The sequence below is a fragment of the Mastigoproctus giganteus genome, chromosome 10 (assembly GCF_048544385.1).
Source record: "Mastigoproctus giganteus isolate SK-2022 chromosome 10, ASM4854438v1, whole genome shotgun sequence".
NCBI lineage: Eukaryota > Metazoa > Arthropoda > Arachnida > Uropygi > Thelyphonidae > Mastigoproctus > Mastigoproctus giganteus.
Window position 1 is genome coordinate 202,570,469 of NC_143584.1, and position 19,143 is coordinate 202,589,611.

The 19,143-nt window shown below is 38.5% G+C and overlaps 1 protein-coding gene across 2 annotated transcripts in view; it reads left to right on the plus strand.

Annotated features, from left to right (window-relative positions):
- Positions 1–18,029, plus strand: part of LOC150079786 (alpha-N-acetylgalactosaminidase) — a 51,937-nt gene extending 33,908 nt beyond the window's left edge. For both annotated transcript variants that reach the window (XM_090383695.1, XM_090383696.1), the window contains exon 8: positions 17,255–18,029. In XM_090383695.1, coding sequence (XP_090239821.1) covers positions 17,255–17,554 — 300 coding nt within the window. In that variant the 3' untranslated portion in view covers positions 17,555–18,029. The remainder of the gene's footprint in view (positions 1–17,254) is intronic.
- The last annotated feature ends 1,114 nt before the right edge of the window (positions 18,030–19,143 follow it).

A 19,143-nucleotide genomic window follows, 5' to 3' on the forward strand; every position in this document is an offset into this window, starting at 1 on the left:
CTGAATTGGCTTCTATAATTACCGCTCTCTCTTTCAAAACAGTCCGAACACGTGCAGCCACCAGCCAACATCCATTTACTGTCCAACTTAAAACTCACAGAACCAACTTTTCATCTTCCTCGTTTATTCATTCAACTGCCGTTTTCTGGAACAACCTTCATACGTATTTCATGAAAATTACAGTCTACAGAAGTTCAAATCCAATGTCAACAAATATCTTCTTTCGCCTTCTCAAGCTCCAACCCAAGCACGGTACTGAGTACTATAGGTTCTAATACCTCTCGTGTTTGGGGTTTACATAAAAAAAAATAAATAAATAAAAAATACGAAAACTTTCTGAAAATTCTACAACAAACTAATAATGAACACAATAATTCAGTGGAATTTTGTGGTTTCCGTGCCAATATTGATGATCTGTACGATCTCACCTCTAAATACACCAATATGCTTTCAAGAGACATATTTAAAACCTCAAGATACACCAAAACTGTCTCAGTATGATATCTTTAGAGAAGACAGGACCTACCAAACAGGTCTTACTGAATTAATGATTCATCTCTAACAGAGTCTCTCCACTCGCTGTCTCATAGACGTACTGTTTCTGCTGCATGCCTCTTCTACAGATACTTCCATGGGCACTGTTCTTCTGAATTGGCTTCTATAATTCCCCTTCTCTCTTTCAAAACAGTCCGAACACGTGCAGCCACTAGCCACCAGCAAATTCTCCACTTGAGGCAGTAGCCGTCCGTATAGCTGCTGATATCCATATTACAATTTGCTCCTTGTACATTCCACCTAGTTATAGCTTTCAACAAAATGATCTTGATAATCTCATAGCTCAACTCCCTACACCTTTCCTCATTCTGGGAGATTTAAATGGACATTACACGCTATGGGGCAACAACAGCATTGATCAAAGAGGAAAAGTAATTGAAAAATGTTTAGACGATAACAACCTTCTCCTCCTAAATGACGGGTCACCTACATATATTCACCTTCCTTCCGGAACAAATACTGCAATTGACTTGTCTATCTGTACAGCAGCCCTATATCCTACCCTAAAATGGACAATAAAAAATGATCCACTGCACAGTGATCATTTTCCCATACAAATCGAATTACTAAACAAGCCATCTTATCATCCTACTAAAATTCTGCAGTGGCTCACTGATAAAGCAGATTGGCAGAGGTATAAAAAACTGACTAAATTTGACACGGAATTAATCGAAGAATCCCCAACTGATGAAGCCGTTGAATGTGTCACAAAAACAATACTACATGCAGCAGAAAAAACCATACCAACATCCTCTTCAAAATTGCCGATACACTCAAAAATCTGGTGGAGTGACGAATGTTGTGCAGCTAAAAAAGAGCAAAGTAAAGCCTGGAATATATTTTGCCGCAGTCCAGCAACAGCTAATCTTATCCATTTTAAATGTGCCAGAGCAAGAGCAAGGTATGTTAGACGCTGCAATAAAAAGTAAGCTTGGATTCGCTTTACTTCGACCATCAATCAAGAAATTCCTACACATAAAATTTGGAAAATAATTTAAAAAATGAGTGGTAAATATCAGACAACTCTTGTGCCTATCATGGAATGGAGGGGATAGAATGTTTCTGACCCTGCTCAAATTGCAAATATCTTAGGGGAAACTTTTGCCAAAACATCAGCAACAGAAAGTTACATCCCAACCTTCAGAAGATTTAAAACAAATAAAGAAAAACAAAAATTAAACTTTTCATCAAAAGGGAATGAACAATATAATCTGCCATTTACTGTCCATGAACTGCATAGAGCTCTGTCAACAACTAGACACAGTGTGGTAGGACCAGATAATATTCACTATTCGATGATACAAGAACTATGTTCTGAATCATTACAGTCACTCCTTGATCTGTTTAATAGACTTTACCTAGAGGATACATTCCCTAAAAAATGGCATCATGCTACAGTCCTTGCATTCCTTAAACCAGGTAGAGATCCAAAAAACCCCACTTGCTTATAGACCCATTGCCTTGACCAGTTGCCTCTGCAAAATTCTTGAAAAGATGGTAAACCATTGACTGATATGGTATCTAGAAAATTTTAATCTCATACATGCTGCACAATTTGCTACCGACAAAACAGATCAACACTAGATATTCTAGTATGACTTGAGAACTCCATCTGAAATGCATTCCTTAGATCGGAACATCATGTCATGGTATGCTTTGTTATCAGTAAGGTTTACGATTCCACATGCAGGTACAGAATACTCTGTGAATTATATCAGCATGGACTTCGGGGTCATCTCCCAATTTTCACACAAAACTTCCTGTACAAATGCACTTTTCAGGTTAGATTCAAAACTTCGTTATCCCATGTATTCTTGCAAGAAGGAGTCCCCCAAGGCTCTGTACTCAGTGATACACTTTTTATAATTGCAATTAATTGCAACTTTGCCCCCAAAAAACGTTGTGCATCCATTTTTGCCGCCAATGTAAACTTCACCCGCATTCGGAACTACAACTGAATGGCCAACCAATAGCGGTTCATCCCAGCATACGGTTCTTAGGAATCACATTAGACCATAAACTTACTTTTTTAGGGCATATTAAAAAACTAAGAACTTCCTGTCAGCAAAAGCTAAATATCCAGGTTCTCTCAGCAACTAAGTGGGGAGCTGATCGAGTTACCTTGTTATGATTATACAGAGCCTTAATAAGATCAAAGCTTGACTACGGAGCACCGGTGTATTACTCTGCAAGACCTAGTGTCCTTTGCTGGCTTGACCCTATCCATCATAGTGCAATACGCATTGTCACAGGAGCATATCACACATCTCCAATACATTGTCTATGAAGGCCGCCGTAGCCTAGTGGTCAGGCGCGCAGGTGCATAAGTATACGTGTCTTGAGTGACCGGGGTTCAACCCGTGACTGCTGAATACGGTGCTGTTTCTTGTATTCTGTGTATCTTGTAAACTCCTCTGACCGTTTGGTCGTCCCGGAGTATAAACAGAAAATTTATTTATTTATTTATATGCTGAAGCATGTGAACCCCATCTCTCTATCAGAAGACAACAACTTATATTACACTATGCATACAAAATTAGATCTATGCCTGAACACCCAAACTGGCAGGTACTTTTCACTCACCAGCAGGCCCCGGGTGCCAAGTGTTCCGTGGCCAAGCGATTATAGTGTGTCTCTGAAAGAGTTTTCTAAAAAGAGAATTTAAGCAATCAGTTTATATTTTTAGTTTCAAACACCGTTTTCTTAATTTCTATATTAGAGTAGCTCTCTCCCACTACAAGAAGTAGGCAGAAATCCAGAAAGGAAAACCACCTTTCTGTTTCCTTTTTCTATTAGTACTAACTTACTAATTCAGCCACTTGGTCACCTCGTTGCACAGCTCCTGTCTCCCTGTGGCGGTGCCAGAAACCTGGGTGGTAAAGCAAACCCCCAGGGACAAAAGGAGCAAAACATGGATTTCGACAACTTTCCCCCGATCCAGACAGCAAATCCTAATTCAATGGATTTGCACCATCCCGATGATGACACAAACACCAGAAAGAGACTGAAGACAGCTGCCTGCAGAATAGAACATCCAACTTTCCTGATCTTGCATTCTTTAACAAATCAGGCCATAGACAATCTATCTCCATTTCTCATACAGAAATGTCTGGAAAGTGTAGCAGGTTTCCTGAAAATTGTGAGACATCTTAAATCTGGCGACCTACTGGTTGAGACCACCAGCTCCAAACACTCTGAGTCCCTTCTAAAACTCTCCACATTTGGTGGAATTCCAGTCAAGGTGTCACCACATGCTACACTCAATACCTCCAAAGGTGTCATCTCAGAATGGGACCTAATGAATGTCTCAGAGGAGGAAATTGTAAATGAATTGCAAGATCAGAAGGTCACACAGGTGAAAAGAATTATGCTGAAGAAAGATGGCAAACTTATCCCAACTCGAAGCATCATACTGACATTTAGTTCACCAAATCTACCTACATCGGTGAAAGCCGGGTATCTGAACTGCCATATTCGCCCATATATTCCAAATCCATTAAGATGTTATAAATGTCAGAAATTCGGACACTCCCAAACGGTCTGTCGAGGTGATGCTGTATGCCCTAACTGTGGCTCGAAGGAGCATGCCCAAGCTGAATGTAAATCACAGTCCTCACTCTGCCCTAATTGCAAAGGCAACCACCCAGCCTTCTCTAAAACATGAGACCAATGGAAATATGAAAAGAAAATTCAGAAGTACAAGGTAGAAAAAAAAAGTCTCTCATTTTTAGAAGCAAGGAAACAAATACAGCAACTGATACCAAAACATACATATGCTGATGCTACCAAAAGAGTTCATACAATATCTGTTCAGACTGACACATCAATACCACCAAGCATTTCTATTTCTGAGTGGGCTCGATCTATACTCTCTTCTGTACCACAGTCCTCAAAGCAACAGACTTCAACCAATCTAGTAACATGCCAGTCACGATACCACCTGTTGCTGCAACTTCCATAAGACCCGCTCAAAAAGAAAATTGTGATCCCATTAATAAGCAGCATGCTGAATCTTCTTCCGCTATGGACACAAATGAGGCTTGCAATCAAGAAGAAAATGAAACTATACTGGAAATTCATCCAGAAGACGAAATAGAAACCAGACCTGTTTTTTCAAAGAGAGAGAAAATGAAAGCTGACCGCCTGAAACAGATTTCCAAAAAGCAAGCAGACGCAGCTACTCCATTTAAATCCAAACAATGAAAAACATCGCACAATGGAACTGCAGAGGCTTTCGCAGAAATATTGACGACATCCACGAAATAATTATGAACCATAATCCAATTGGAATCTGCTTACAAGAGACATATTTAACACCTCAGTTGTCTCCCTCGATAAAAAATTATACTCTCTTTCGGCAAGACAGATCTACAACCACTAATGCTCATGGAGGGGTAGCCATACTCGTGGACTCACGAGTCCCTTGTAAACACATTCCACTACAAACTGCCATTGAAGCTGTTGCCACGCGAATAGTGATTGGCATTAACCTAACACTGGTTTCTATCTATTTGCCACCCAGTTATCCTTGTACCTTTCAAGAACTTTAAGATCTCATTGTGCAGTTGCCAACCCCTTTCTGTTTATTGGGTGACTTCAATGAACATAATCCATTGTGGGGATCTCCCAACACAGACGCCTGAGGACAACTCATTTAAATGCTTGTCGACAGACAGAATCTAACCATATTAAATACAGGCTCGCCAACTTATTTCCATCTCCCAACAGGATCAGTCTCTGTAATAGACGTATCCATCTGCTCTCCAATCCTCTTCCCTAGTATTGAGTGGACTGCTCTGGACGATCCACTCAATAGTGATCACTACCCAATAATCTGTAAAATACAAACTTCACTCTGCATAACTTCAGAAACCAGCACAAAATGGAAATTTTCTAAGGCAGATTGGACAAAGTACGCTTCCCATGTATCCTTCGATAACCAGACCATTGAATATCATCCAATTGACAAAGCTGCCAACCATATTACAAAACAGATCCTAGTAGCTGTATCTATTGCCATTCCCAATCACAGTTAAGCATCCATAAAAGCAGAAACTACTGATGGAATGAGGACCGTAGAAATGCAAAAAAAGAAAAAACCGTGCATGGAATTTATTCCGCAAATACCCTACTACTGCTAACCTGATAAACTACAAAAAACTTAAAGCTAAGGCCCGCCATATTAGGAAGAAAGCAAAAAAAGACTCTTGGATTCGATTTGCAACTGAAATTAATAAAAATACTGACGTAAGAATTATATGGAAAAAAATCAGGCAATTAAATGGCAGATTTCACCCATTGTCCTTTCCACTTATCACCTGGAACGGGTTGGAACTGTCTACTCCTGCAGAGATTGCAGATGCCCTAGGTGCAGTATTTTCACAGTTATCTCAATCAACGGCATATGAACCATCATTTCAAAAGATTAAGACTTCAGCCAAAAAATCTCACCTGAATTTCAGAACCAAATCCTTTCTACCATACAATCAACCACTCACTATGCTAGAACTTCAAGAGGCTCTGTCCACTGCAAGGAACAGCGCTGCTGGCCCTGATGGAATATACAATATAATGCTACAGCATCTAGATAATAAATCGCTATCTTTGCTTCTGACATTCTATAATCGCATCTTCATGGAACATTCATTCCCCAGTTCCTGGCGTCATTCTTTTGTACTGGCAATACCCAAACCAGCGAAAGATCTCTCTCTATGCCTAATAATTATAGGCCCATCTCTCACCAGCTGCTTAAGTAAAACGCTAGAAAAAATAATACACCGTAGACTAACATGATACCTTGATTCCCAAAACATGATATCTGATAATCAATTTGGTTTCAGGAAAAACCGGTCATCACTGGATCTTATGATCAAAGCAGAAACAAATATTAGGAATGCATTTATTCAAAATGAGCATCTCGTCATGGCATGTCTCGATATAGAGAAAGCCTTTGACACCACTTGGCATTTTGGCATCCTGAGAGATCTTCATTCCCTGGATCTGAGAGGTCAATTACCTTACTTCATACAGAATTTCCTACAGCAGAGGACCTTTCAAGTTTGCTATCAGCAGGTCCTTTCCAAAACATTATATACAAGAAGAAGGAGTCCCTCAGGGCTCTGTTCTTAGTGCAACTTTGTTTGCAATAAGAATAAACCAGTTGACTAAAATTATTCCCAATACAGTGAATTCATACCTATATGCTGATGACCTGATGGTCTCTTGCAGTTCACAAAACATAAGTTTTATTGAGAGGCAACTTCAGACATCAATCAATAATATCGAACTATGGATGGCACAGAATGGTTACCGACTGTCTTATCAGAAATCTAGTGTTATTCATTTTTGTAACAAACGAAAGATGCACCCAGATCCTGAAATACACTTAAGAAACCAACCTGTTGCTGTTGTGAATAGCGTTCGTCTTCTTGGTGTGATTTTTGACAATAAATTGAACTTTACAGAACACATTAAACATCTACGGACAGTTTGCCAGAAAAAAATGAACTTACTAAGAAATGAACTTTATTTCTTTATTTCTTAATAAAGTTCATTTCTTAGTAAGAAATGAACTTTATTTATATCGTGGGGTGCAGATCGTTGCACCTTACTTCACTTATATAGAGCCCTAATCAGATCTCGCCTTGATTATGGTGCCCCGGTGTAAGATTCTACTAGGGAAAGCGTGTTAGCACGTCTTGCCCCTATTCAACATTCTGCCCTCAGGATTGCTGTAGGTGCTTATAGAACATCGCCAGTACAAAGTATTTATATTGAAACCCACGAACCTCCCCTCAGACTCAGGAGAAAGATGTTACTCCTAAACTATGCAGCCAAAATTCAAAGTATATCTACTCACCCCATTAGGCCAATACTTAATGATCCACAGTTCTCTATGCACTATAGAAACAAACCTAGAGCAGTTCAACCTACTGGCATCAGATTGCAGGCATTATCGCAAACCTGGAATATACATCTTGACAAAATCCTCCAAGATTCAAACAGTGCAGATCCTCCATGGTCTTCTATTAAAGCATCCTGTGACAGCTATTTCCTAAACTGGGGAAAACATTCGCTTGCTAATATCAATATACAACAACTCCATATGGCTCACACAAAATTATCCACATTTTACAAAAGTATACACTGATGGATCAAAGTCTGAAAGTGGAGTTGGGGCTGCAGCTGTTTTTCCCTATAACACCATCTCTGTTTCCTTGCCCACTGAATGCAGTAGTTACACAGCACAATTATGTGCCATCAACCTTGCCTTAGAAGATATCCTCCATCTGTCCATCCAAAAAACTGTGATATATACAGACTCACAGAGTGCACTTATAGCCCTGAAAAATTCCTCCTCGCCAACACATCCTGTAATAGAAACAATAAAATCTCGGCTGATGCATATCCAAGAACACCAGCAAGTAGTCATCTTTTGTTGGATCCCAGGTCACGTGGGGATATCAGGGAATGAAAAAGCGGATTATGCAACAAAACAATAAAATCTGAACCACAGTTATGGGCTTCCAGTTTCCGTGTAAACAGAGGGGAAGAAGTCCTCCTGTCCAGAGCACGAATCGGTCACAGTCACCTCACCCATCTTTATCTACTCACAGGAGACGATCCTCCGAAGTGTACTCACTGCAACTCTTTTCTCACAATCAAACACATTCTCGTTGATTGTACACTATATACTGCTGCCAGAAAAGCCTCATTCAGTATTCTATGAAATCTTCAAGAACCTTTAACACTTCATCATATTATAAGCAATGATGCAAATCTTGAATTTTTCTTCTTCCTCAAAGAGATGCAGCTATATGATCGCATCTGACATGATTTTATAATCACAATATCTGAACTCCATACCCTTGATAGGCGCAATATGGTCCTAGTAGCCTTGCACCAGAAATAACAATACCAATACTCACCAGCACGACATGTTATACCGAAACCGCCCTTCCGCTAACCGTCCATTAGGTATGCGAATAAAATACCTTTCAGAAGAACTTAATCTGTCTTTAAATAATGTTGCAAATACCCTTCCAATTTCCTGTGCTCCTTGGGACATTACTCCACCTTCATGCGATTTATCCCTCCATCAATTGAATAAATCTACATTACATAAAGAAAATTTCTTTAGCATTTCCATTAGTAGAGGCATTTCATGCAAGAAAGCAAGCTTATGCAGCATCAGCCAAAAAATAAAAATAAATAAATAAATAAATAAATAAAAAATAACCACTTCCACTTCACCCCTCTGTTCGTTCGAAATACCTGTCCAGCTGAGCCTTAAACTTATTTAGGCTATCAACTTCCACGATCTTAAACTTATTTAGGCTATCAACTAAAGGCAAATTTCCTCACGTCTATCCTACATCTGTCTTTCCTCAATTTGAATTTATGCCCTCTCAAGTGATTTTTCTGAGCAAAAGGAAGAATCCCATCAGCATTGAGCATGCTCAAACCATTCAAGGCTTTATACACCTCAATCAGATCACCTCACTGGTGCCTAGTCTCCAGACACTGTAATTTGCAAAACTTAAGCCTTTCTTCGTAAGAGCACCCCTTTGTTCCATTCACCAATCTTGTTGCCCTTCTCTGTACTCGTTCCAGCATCCCTACATCCTTCTTGAAATGAGGCCTCCAGAACTATATACAGTACCCTAGGTGTGGCCTGACCATTGCCTTATACAAGGGAATAATCACCTCCTTATCCCTGCTAGAAAAATTCCTGTATATCATCGACAATACACCATGAGCCACTCTTGCCCATCTGCACTGCTCAGAAAACTTCATATCTGCCTGCACAACCACCCCCAAGTCCCTTTCATTCTCTACCACTGTCAGTATAGTACCACAGAGTTGATACGTTGCTCTGGGGTTGCTGTTTCCATATGTAGTACTTTTCATTTGTCAATGTTAAACTTCATTTGCCACCTCTCAGCCCATCTGCTCAACCTTTCCAGATCCTGTTGCAGTAGCATAGTGTCAGTAGTGTCCTTGTCAACCCTGCCAACCTTCGTATCGGCTGCAAACTTGGACATTAAGCTTGATATACCATCATCAATATCATTTATAAATACAGAAAACAATAATGGACCCAATACTGAGCCCTGAGGGGCTCCACTAATAACATTAGTCCACGATGAGCAGTGTCCATTGATTACCACTCTCTGTCTTCACCCCCTCAACCACCCCTTTATCCATAGCAGCAATTTGCCTCCAATGCCACACTGCTCCAATTTGTGCAGCAGTCTTCCATGTGCAACAGTATCAAAAGCCTTTCTAAGATCCAAGTATATAATATCAAAGTTATTCCCTGCATCCAGTTCTTTTGTGACTGCATCATAGTATCCAATCAAATTGGTCAGGCAAGACTTCCCCTTAACAAACCCATGCTGTGTCTGAGCTATAACTGAAGTCTTGTCTAGATGATCCTGCAGTGCTTCTTTAACTAGTGCCTCCATTAATTTTCCGGGAAGAGAAGTTAAACTAACAGGTCTATAATTACTTGTGTCGCCTTTTGATCCTCCTTTGTGAATTGGGGTCACATTTGCACATCTCCAGTCCATGGGTACTTCCCCTGAGTCCAAGGAAGCTCTCATAATTATGGCTAAGGGTTTGGTTACTTCCTTTGCTGCCTCCTTTAATATAACTGGATAGATCCCATCCACCCCAGGTGCCTTTCTTGTATTTATCTTCAACAATTTCTCCTCCACTTTACTCTCAGTTATTACAAGATTCTCTAGCTTACTGCCAGAGTTGAATACACCTCTGGCATTCCCCTCCCTGAATAACTCCTCATGTGTGAATGTCAATGCAAAATATTCATTTAGTTTGTTAGCTACCTGAGCAGGATCATCAACAGTTGACTCATCGATATCAAGTGGTCCAATCTGATTCATCCCCTTCCTTCTAGAGTTTACATAAGTAAAGAACTCTTTGCTGTTTTTCTTTGCATCCCTTGCCAAAGATTTCTTGTAATCTGCCTTCGCCTGCCTAACCTCCTTTGTAACTTGGTTACAGATCAACTTGTTTCTATCATAGGCTTCTGTGCCACGTGTTAATTTGTATGTATCCCATGCATTTTTCTTCTCTGCCATATGTCTCATTAGTTCATCTGACATCCACTTAGGTCTAAACCTTGAACAATATTTCTTAGTTGGTATGTAAAGCCTAGTAGCTTCCAAGATAAGTTCTTTGAATGCTTCCCATTTTGAATTTGCTGTTGGTAACATCATCAGTTGGTCCCACTGTATAGAATTTAAATACTGTCTCAGTCCATCGTAGTTGCCTTTACGAAAGCAATAACCCTTCCCTTTACCCCTAATGGTAGTTACCTCTTTGAGTAAATCCCACTTCAGCACACTGTGATCACTGCCACCTAGTGGTTCATTTACCTGCAGATTCTTAATGCATGAAGAATCACTACTGATAATCAAATCAAGAGTATTACTCCCTCTAGTTGCCTCCCGAACATGCTGATGTAGAAAACAATCATCCAATAAATCTACATAAGCCTTGCTAGTGTGTGAGTGACCAGCCCCCAAATTCCAGTCAATATCTGGGAAATTAAAATCCCTCATTATAAGACTCTCTGATTTACTGGCCCACTCTATTTTCCTGTACAATTTCTTATTATACTCATCAGAGTCATTAGGCCTATAGCACACTCCTATTCTCAATTTTGATCTCCCAATGCTTGTGTCACACCAAACTGACTCGACACTGCACTGTCCAGCAATGTCGACTGGCTTCACTTCCTTGGATTTTATGTATTTCTTAACTAATAGCATAACCCCTCCTCCCATCCTATCCTGTCTATCCCTTCTGTAGACATTGTACTCCCCAAATTCCAGTTCTGCATTCCTTATATCTGTGTGACACCACGTCTCTGAAATCCCCACAATATCTGCCTTTGATATTTTGAGCAATACCTCAAATTCATCAAATTTATTTACTAAACTCCTAGCATTGGTGTACACGCAAGTATACATGCACCTGTTCTTTTTCTTAGCCACCCTAACACAACCCATGTGTTTACTTGTACGCCAATGATTCCCAGCAGTCTCTGAAATATCCTGTATCTTATTTTCCAGGCTGCGACTCATTCCAATAGAAGCAGTGCTAGAATCATTTCCACCCCTGCCTGTGGCTACTGTTAACCTATTAGTCTGTGAATCCCCCCCAAATTATCAGTTTTCCGACACACCAAACATTGCCTCGATAGCATCAGCAAACATTCTTGCACCCTTTCTATTTAAGTGTATCCCATCCCTGTAGAAGCAGTCTCTCCTGTTAGCAAGGTACAGACCAGGCTGAAAAAAATTCTACCCCTTGAGTCTTGCAGAATCTTTCCAGGGCCGAATTGATCAACAGGGCTCTCATCATAAACTCCCTCCTATCGTGTCTTTGCAGAATTGCAGACACTTTCAAATTCAACCCTAATTCACGGCTTTTTTTCAACAGTGACCTGTACTTGTTAAGTAATTCCTCTGGTCTCCTACTCTTAATATCATTATTGCCAACATGTACAACTATATCACCTTTTGTGCCCTTAAAAGATGATATCCGCTCTACAACGTCATCAACCTTTGCCCCTGGCAGACATACCCTGTTCCTGTTCCACGTATCCTTTTTACAAAGCATGTTTCCCTGACAATAGAGTCACCAACAACTACTAGTTCCTTTGGGACCAGCGCATTCTGCCTTGGGGGCTGCCGCTGTGTTGCGTGATGACCAAGTGCAAGCTCTGGCATTGGTGTGGGCAGCTGAGAGCTTGATGGGCCCCTCACTTTTAATCCTTCGAGGGCATTCACCCTGTCCTTCAAGCTCTCATATAGGCCCATAACAATGCTGAGTTGTCGCCTGATTTCCTTACACTCCTTGCATCGCACACACACACAAAGACATCCCCCATGGCAGTATCATGTCCCATACGCGACTGCTCCACAGACATCAAGCAAATAGTGCATTTTAATAGGCTGTGATTCAGAGGACAACTGCCCCCCCTCAGTTCTCCCCTGAGCCACAGCACTCCCATTAGCTTGAGCCTTTTGCTTTGCTGCTCTGGTCAGAGTCATGATATCGATTTAATTTCAATAAAATTTCAGTACAAAATTAAAACCCTAAACTTATATCCCAACACAGTTATAACGCTATATTTATGTTTCAGTATCGAGTGTTATCTACGAAATCCCTTTATATAACTTCCGTATCAAGTTAAGTATTAATTATTTATTTTTTACTAATTATTTATGTTACGTAACCCAAGTCATTATATGTATAGTTAAAAGTACAATTTAATTTACAATGAAGTTTAACAAGATTAATAATTGACAATATTATGTACTATGCTATACTATATTAAGCTTATTCTATCTATTATGCGTAACAATGGCGGCAATTACGAACGGTAAACACGTGGATTTGATACCCTTTCCGATACTAAGTAATACCTACAAAATCTCTATTTAAGTTACTTTAAACTAAGTATCATAAATAGGAATATAAAGCTACTTTAGAAAATAAGTTAATATGCCAATTTAAGCTAATAAAACAGAAAATAAATCAGAAAAAACTTCTCTGTTCCAGGAGCGGCAAAAATGTACGTTTGCACAGGCTACCCTCGTTCTCACAAGAGTAGCCTGTTCTTACAACCTTATCATGCAGTAGTGGACCAATTCCCCAGCTTCATTGTTGTGCATACAGATGGATCAAAGAATGAGGCCCATGTTGAATTTCTGCAGTTTTTCCAAACATTACTTGGCCCATGAATTGTCATATGAGTTCAGTGTATTTTTTGCCGAACTAATGGCAGTTCAGATTGCACTGAAGCATATTGAGTCCTCCGATATTGTAAATAGTATAATTTTTACAGATTCTATAAGTGCACTTCAAGCCCTGAAAAACAGCATGAATATCACCCACCCAGTCTTAAAGGAAATAACCTCCTCTTTGCATACTTTATCTGAACTTGGAAAAAGCATGCGCCTCTGCTGGGTCTCTGGACATATGGGAATACCAGGAAATTGACTGACAATGCTGAAAAATCAGCCGTCTTACTACCAGATGACAACTGGAAAGTCCCATATCGAGACTATATATCAATAATCCAGGCAAAATGCATGTACCATTGGCAATTATCATGGAAAAATCAATATAACAATAAACTCTGAAGTATTAAGCCAAATCTTGAGCGATTGCTTTCAAGCTTCAGCTCAATTCGACAAAAGAGGTAATATTGGCACACCTACGAATAAGTCACTCATAGTTATCTATTAAGAGGGGAGATCCCCCCCCCTTGAGTGTCATCACTGCAACACAGTGCTTTCAATAAAACATATCCTTGTTGATTGCCCAAAATATGCAAGAGAATGCCAGAATCTCTTCACTCCAGCCACAACAGAAGACACTGCTTCACTTTTAGGCAATAAAACAAATGTCTCAAGCATTTTTACCTTTTTCAAAATGATTAATGTATACCACATCCTTTAACTAGCTAAAAAACTAACTTGCTGGTACTATTTTTTGCAATTATCTCTATCTGATAGGAAATAGCATAAATTCTTACGATATGTACAGTGCACTATGGCCATAGTTGCCGATGCACCTAAGAAATCTCTAAATCAACCAACCAATCTTCCAAACAGCTGTTCACTCTGTACAAATTGAGATCCCCCCCTACTGTGGAATAGTGTTCCACATCTGGGACGGTGCTCCAAAAACCTCTCAAAACCTAAAAAAATCTCTCCATTCTCTGTCTCATTGATGTTCTGTTTCTGCTGCATGACTTTTCTATAGATACTCCCATGGGCACGATTCTTCTGAGTTGGCTCCTTTAATTCCTGCTCTCTCTCTTCCAAACCGGTCTGGACACTGCAACCAGTCAGCATCCTTTTACTATCCAACTTCACACTCACAGAACCAACTTTTCTTCTTCCTTATTTATTCATTCAACATCCGTTTTCTGGAACAACCTTCCTTCATACATATTTCCTGAAAATTTAAATATACAAATTTCAAGTCTAATGTTAACAAGTATCTTCTTTCATTTTGTCAACCTTCAGCCCATGCACTGTACTAAGTGTGGCACCTCTGTAGCCAGGTGGGCAGGAGCAGCAGTGCGCAATACACGCTTCTTGATTAGACTGGGATTCGAGCCCGTGACCACCAAATACGGAGGATGCAGAAAGGTCAGGGAATGACCACCGCATATCCCCGGAGCAATATGGCCTTAGTTGCTAATGCTCCTAAAAACCAAATAACAACAATGTACTAAGCTAGATTTAAATACTGCTTGTGTTTGGGGATTTCATAAAAAAAAAATATATATATATACTATAGCCATTCATTATTTTAAGAATGAAGGAGGGTAAGCCATTTTAATATTTCTTTAAAGAGAAACTCTACAACTCAAGTCCTGTAAATTCCTTGTAATTGTTCATGTAGCAGTAATTTAAAAACTGTAAATTTGAAGTATTCTCAATTACCTTGTATTTGGCTTATGTTTCCATTAGGGATTGAAAGGTTTTATTTGCTGCTTGTTGCAAATGACTTGTTGTTATATATATTATTTGTTATCTTCTCATGCAGAAGAAATACACACTCAGTAATCACTAAATTAAGACCCCCATCTCTAATGGACTTGGAGTATAAAAACATAGCTTGCAGTATAAAAAACCAAACAGCTTTGTATGCTATAGCAGTCGTAATTTGCATCTGGTCATGCAAGTCAAAGTGATAAAGTAGCATTTTTAGGACATAGTTGGATGCTTCCATATTAGAAATAGCACATCTTGTTTGGCCATTGCCCACTGTGGTTTAGGTGTGCAAAGAATGTTGTCAAATGGGTCAAATTGCATTCTGCCGACAGAACTGTAAAGGATTATGCGAGGTGGACGTTTGTGGTGAGTGGAGGATACAGCACATTGTACAGGCTCAACAGCAGGTCACTGTGCAACAGTTGACATTGCAATACAATATGGGGAATGCAAGAACAATATCCGAGATGATGATGTGCTGCATACCGAGACAAATGGGGTTCCATGACCCAAGAGACACCCTCTTCTTACTGCTGATCATCATCAACAGTGAATGCTGTGGTGTCAATAACATGCTGGTTGGATACTAGAGAACTAGAAACGAGTGTGCTGGTTAGATGAGTCCAAATACCTGGTGCAACACGCCGATGGACACTTTTCTGTGTGGTGCAAGCAACAAGAGTCCATAGATCCTTCATGCATGGTACCCACTATCCAGGCAGGTGATGGTGGTTACTTAATGTGGGACATGTTTTTCTGGCAAGAACTAGGACCCCTGTTGTGTGTGGACCAGTGTTTCACTGGTGAGGCCTACCAGCAGCTCTTAGGAGACCACATACACCCTGCCATGTTGCATTTTTTCCCTGACAGAAATGGGATCTTTTAAGACAGTAATGTGCTGTGTCATTGGACCCACACTGTATATATAAGTGGTTTGAGGAACACAGTGAAGCCCAATCTTTATTGGCCTCCAAATTCACCTGACCTCACAATTGTACACCTTTGGGGTGGAATGGGAAGTGAGGCATATGGACACACAATCATCAATTCCACCACTGTGGAAAGCCTTGCAGGTAGCATGGCTGCAGATCCCTAAGGACATTTTCAGACATCTAGTGGTCAATGCTTAGACAAATAGTGGCTGTTATCCGTGCGCACAGTCGCCAAATATGATATTAGGTAGGCATTTATAATTCAGTGATCACTCATTGTATATTCTAAATAAATAATTTTATATATTAAAATATGAATAAATTTATAAATCTTGCTCTTTATAATTTGTTGTTATTCAGTTGCTTAGATAATTATCATGATAATAAAAAAAAATTTGAAGTTGCACCTAGAAATGTGCTTCTTCAAATTTAGAATATGAAGCATCAAGGATAATTTAAGGGAAATAAAAAGTTTATATAAAAATGCAAATCTGCAATACAGATAGAAGGAAGTATTGGAAAATGGTTTCCTTTTTGTCACATTTAGACTGGAATATTTGAATTTGACGTTAAAATTGGAATAAGTGTTACCATTTATATTTTACGATATTGGTGGAAAAGTTATAACTCATCATTTGTGTACATCTAAAACAAATATAAATAAAATTAAAAAATACAAAGAACTACAACAGTTGTATGAGATCTTTGCTCTACAGTATGAGTGTTTGCTCTACAGTATGAGCTGTACAATTGCAGTTGTGCCAAAACTTTCCACACCACACCTACCTTCCTACCTTTGTATTATTATACAAAAGATAAAATAATTTTGTGTTCATTTCAGAAGTATGCCAGACATGTTTTAGACTAAACCTGGGGTGGAGAACAATTTTCATTGAGAAAAAAAGCAAATGGTTAGGCAAAATTTAAACATAGAATTAGTAAAATCCAGGCAGTAATTCTTAGTCCAATTTTAACATAAAATTAAAAAAAAATTTAAGCTTAAATATCACAGAAAAAGGTCTAGATGACAAATAGCCAAAATGTATTATAAAAAAGCAAGATAGACTCAAGTGTCTTTTAACTGAAACAGTTGTGTGCATGTGTGTGTGTGCTTAATGGGAAAATTAATAAATTTTATTATTATTTATTTTATTTTATTTTTTTTTTTGGTTTATATTTATTCCAAGTTGTTAATATACATATATTGTATTATATAATGAACAGAATGGCAAGGTGGAAATTTGGAAACGGCCCATCACTCCGGTTCACAAGAACTTCTATTCTTATGCCATTGTTTTTCTAAATCGTCGGACAGATGGCTCTCCAACACATATTTCAACAACCTTATCAGAATTAGGCTTGAAAAATCCTGCTGGCTATGAATTGTTAGACGTATTTGGGGAATTTGACTATGGAAAAGTAAGTCCAACAGACAAATTCAAAGTTGCTGTGAGGCCCACAGGAATAATTATGATTAAAGCAGTTGCATTAACTTCTAGTGCTTCAGAAAACAATATTCCTTAAATATGCATTGGAGACCTTTACAGGTTCCATGGATAAAATTAAAACATGCAGTATAAAGACTAAATGTTGGATATGAGTGGAAATGGAAACTGTAATGTTGACTGTATGGTACTATGTTTTTCTGACCTATAAACTGTGCCTATAATTATAATTAAGGTTTTAGATAAAAACCACTTACATATCATAATTATCACTTGATGTTTTTCAGGGTACTTCAATAAATTAGGAAGAAGCATTCAAATAGTAATTGCTACTAATTGATTTTCTGTCGTAAATGCTATATTAAATATGGTTAATACCTTCATAGTGACATTTGTAAAATGCACTTGAGTTTACAATTATTATAATAACATTTTTTGCATTTACCTGTGGATTGCAAATTGTGCAATTTGGTGTGGCCCCAGGCCAGTTTTTGCTGTGATCTTTTTTTTACTCGCATGACAGAGTCAAAAGGTTTTGTTGTAAATAAGCAGAATCCGGATAAGTTGCATTTTATTAAATCTGCTTGAAATGTTTTATAATTATATTTTGTTTATAAAATAAAAATATTTTTGTACAAATTGTTGTGCTTATTAGTTTTTTCATTTAAGTAGAAGAACAGTTGATTTAAATTTATTAGATTAATTACAGTCAAAATACCAAATATTAATATTACCTTACTTTTGAATTCCAGGTAGTAATACACAATGCACTGCAGTGTTATTTAAAATATTGAAACATTAAGGGTATTAGTCAATGTTCAGATCTGTACCTTGCAGTCTTGGTTTCTTGCAGTCATTAAGTGATTAGTAGGTCTCAGACTACACAGCATCTAATCACATAAAGACTGGTACTGAAAACAGGCCTTTCAAATAAATATTTATTGCTTGAGAAGTAATGTTCACACAGTGCTCCATATTTCTGTCTATACTGCCAGGGGACAATGCTGACTTTATTGTGGACAGAGTTTGTGCCTGGTCTCTTTAGAAATGACTATAACCCATGAGTCAACCTAAAGTAACTAATATCATTTTTAATCGAATAACAACACCCAGTAGGTAAATCTGCTATTCATTAAAAATTTGAAGGCACTGTTGTACCTATTTCAGAACTATTTAGTCCCATTATCAGACATTTGCTAGTCTCAATTAGTGACCATGTGCTGAATAGTGAATAAATTATTGAATATAAACAAGCAGCCAGATGGTGTTAGGAAATAAAACTTCCAGTTGAAAACAGTTTTTTTAGGTTGACTTATGGATTAACATAGTTGTTTCCAAAGAGCCTAAGCCTGAGCTCTGTCACAGGAGGGGCAACATTGTTCCTTGGCAGTATAAACAGAAATACAGAATGTAGTACAAGTGTTGTTCTTAAACTATCTCAGAACTTGCATTGAAAGAGTACCCTGCTTCTTAATTTGATTAATACTCTTGGTTACTCTTGAATTTGTAATATGGGTGGAGGATGGTGTTACTCACTGATTAAATTATTCACTGTATTCAATTACTGACTGTGGTTCAGTATTCTAAATTGCAAATTCTATTCTGATTTAACTAATTCTTCCTTATTCCATTTAATTTATATTCTTATAATTTTATTTCATAAATTCA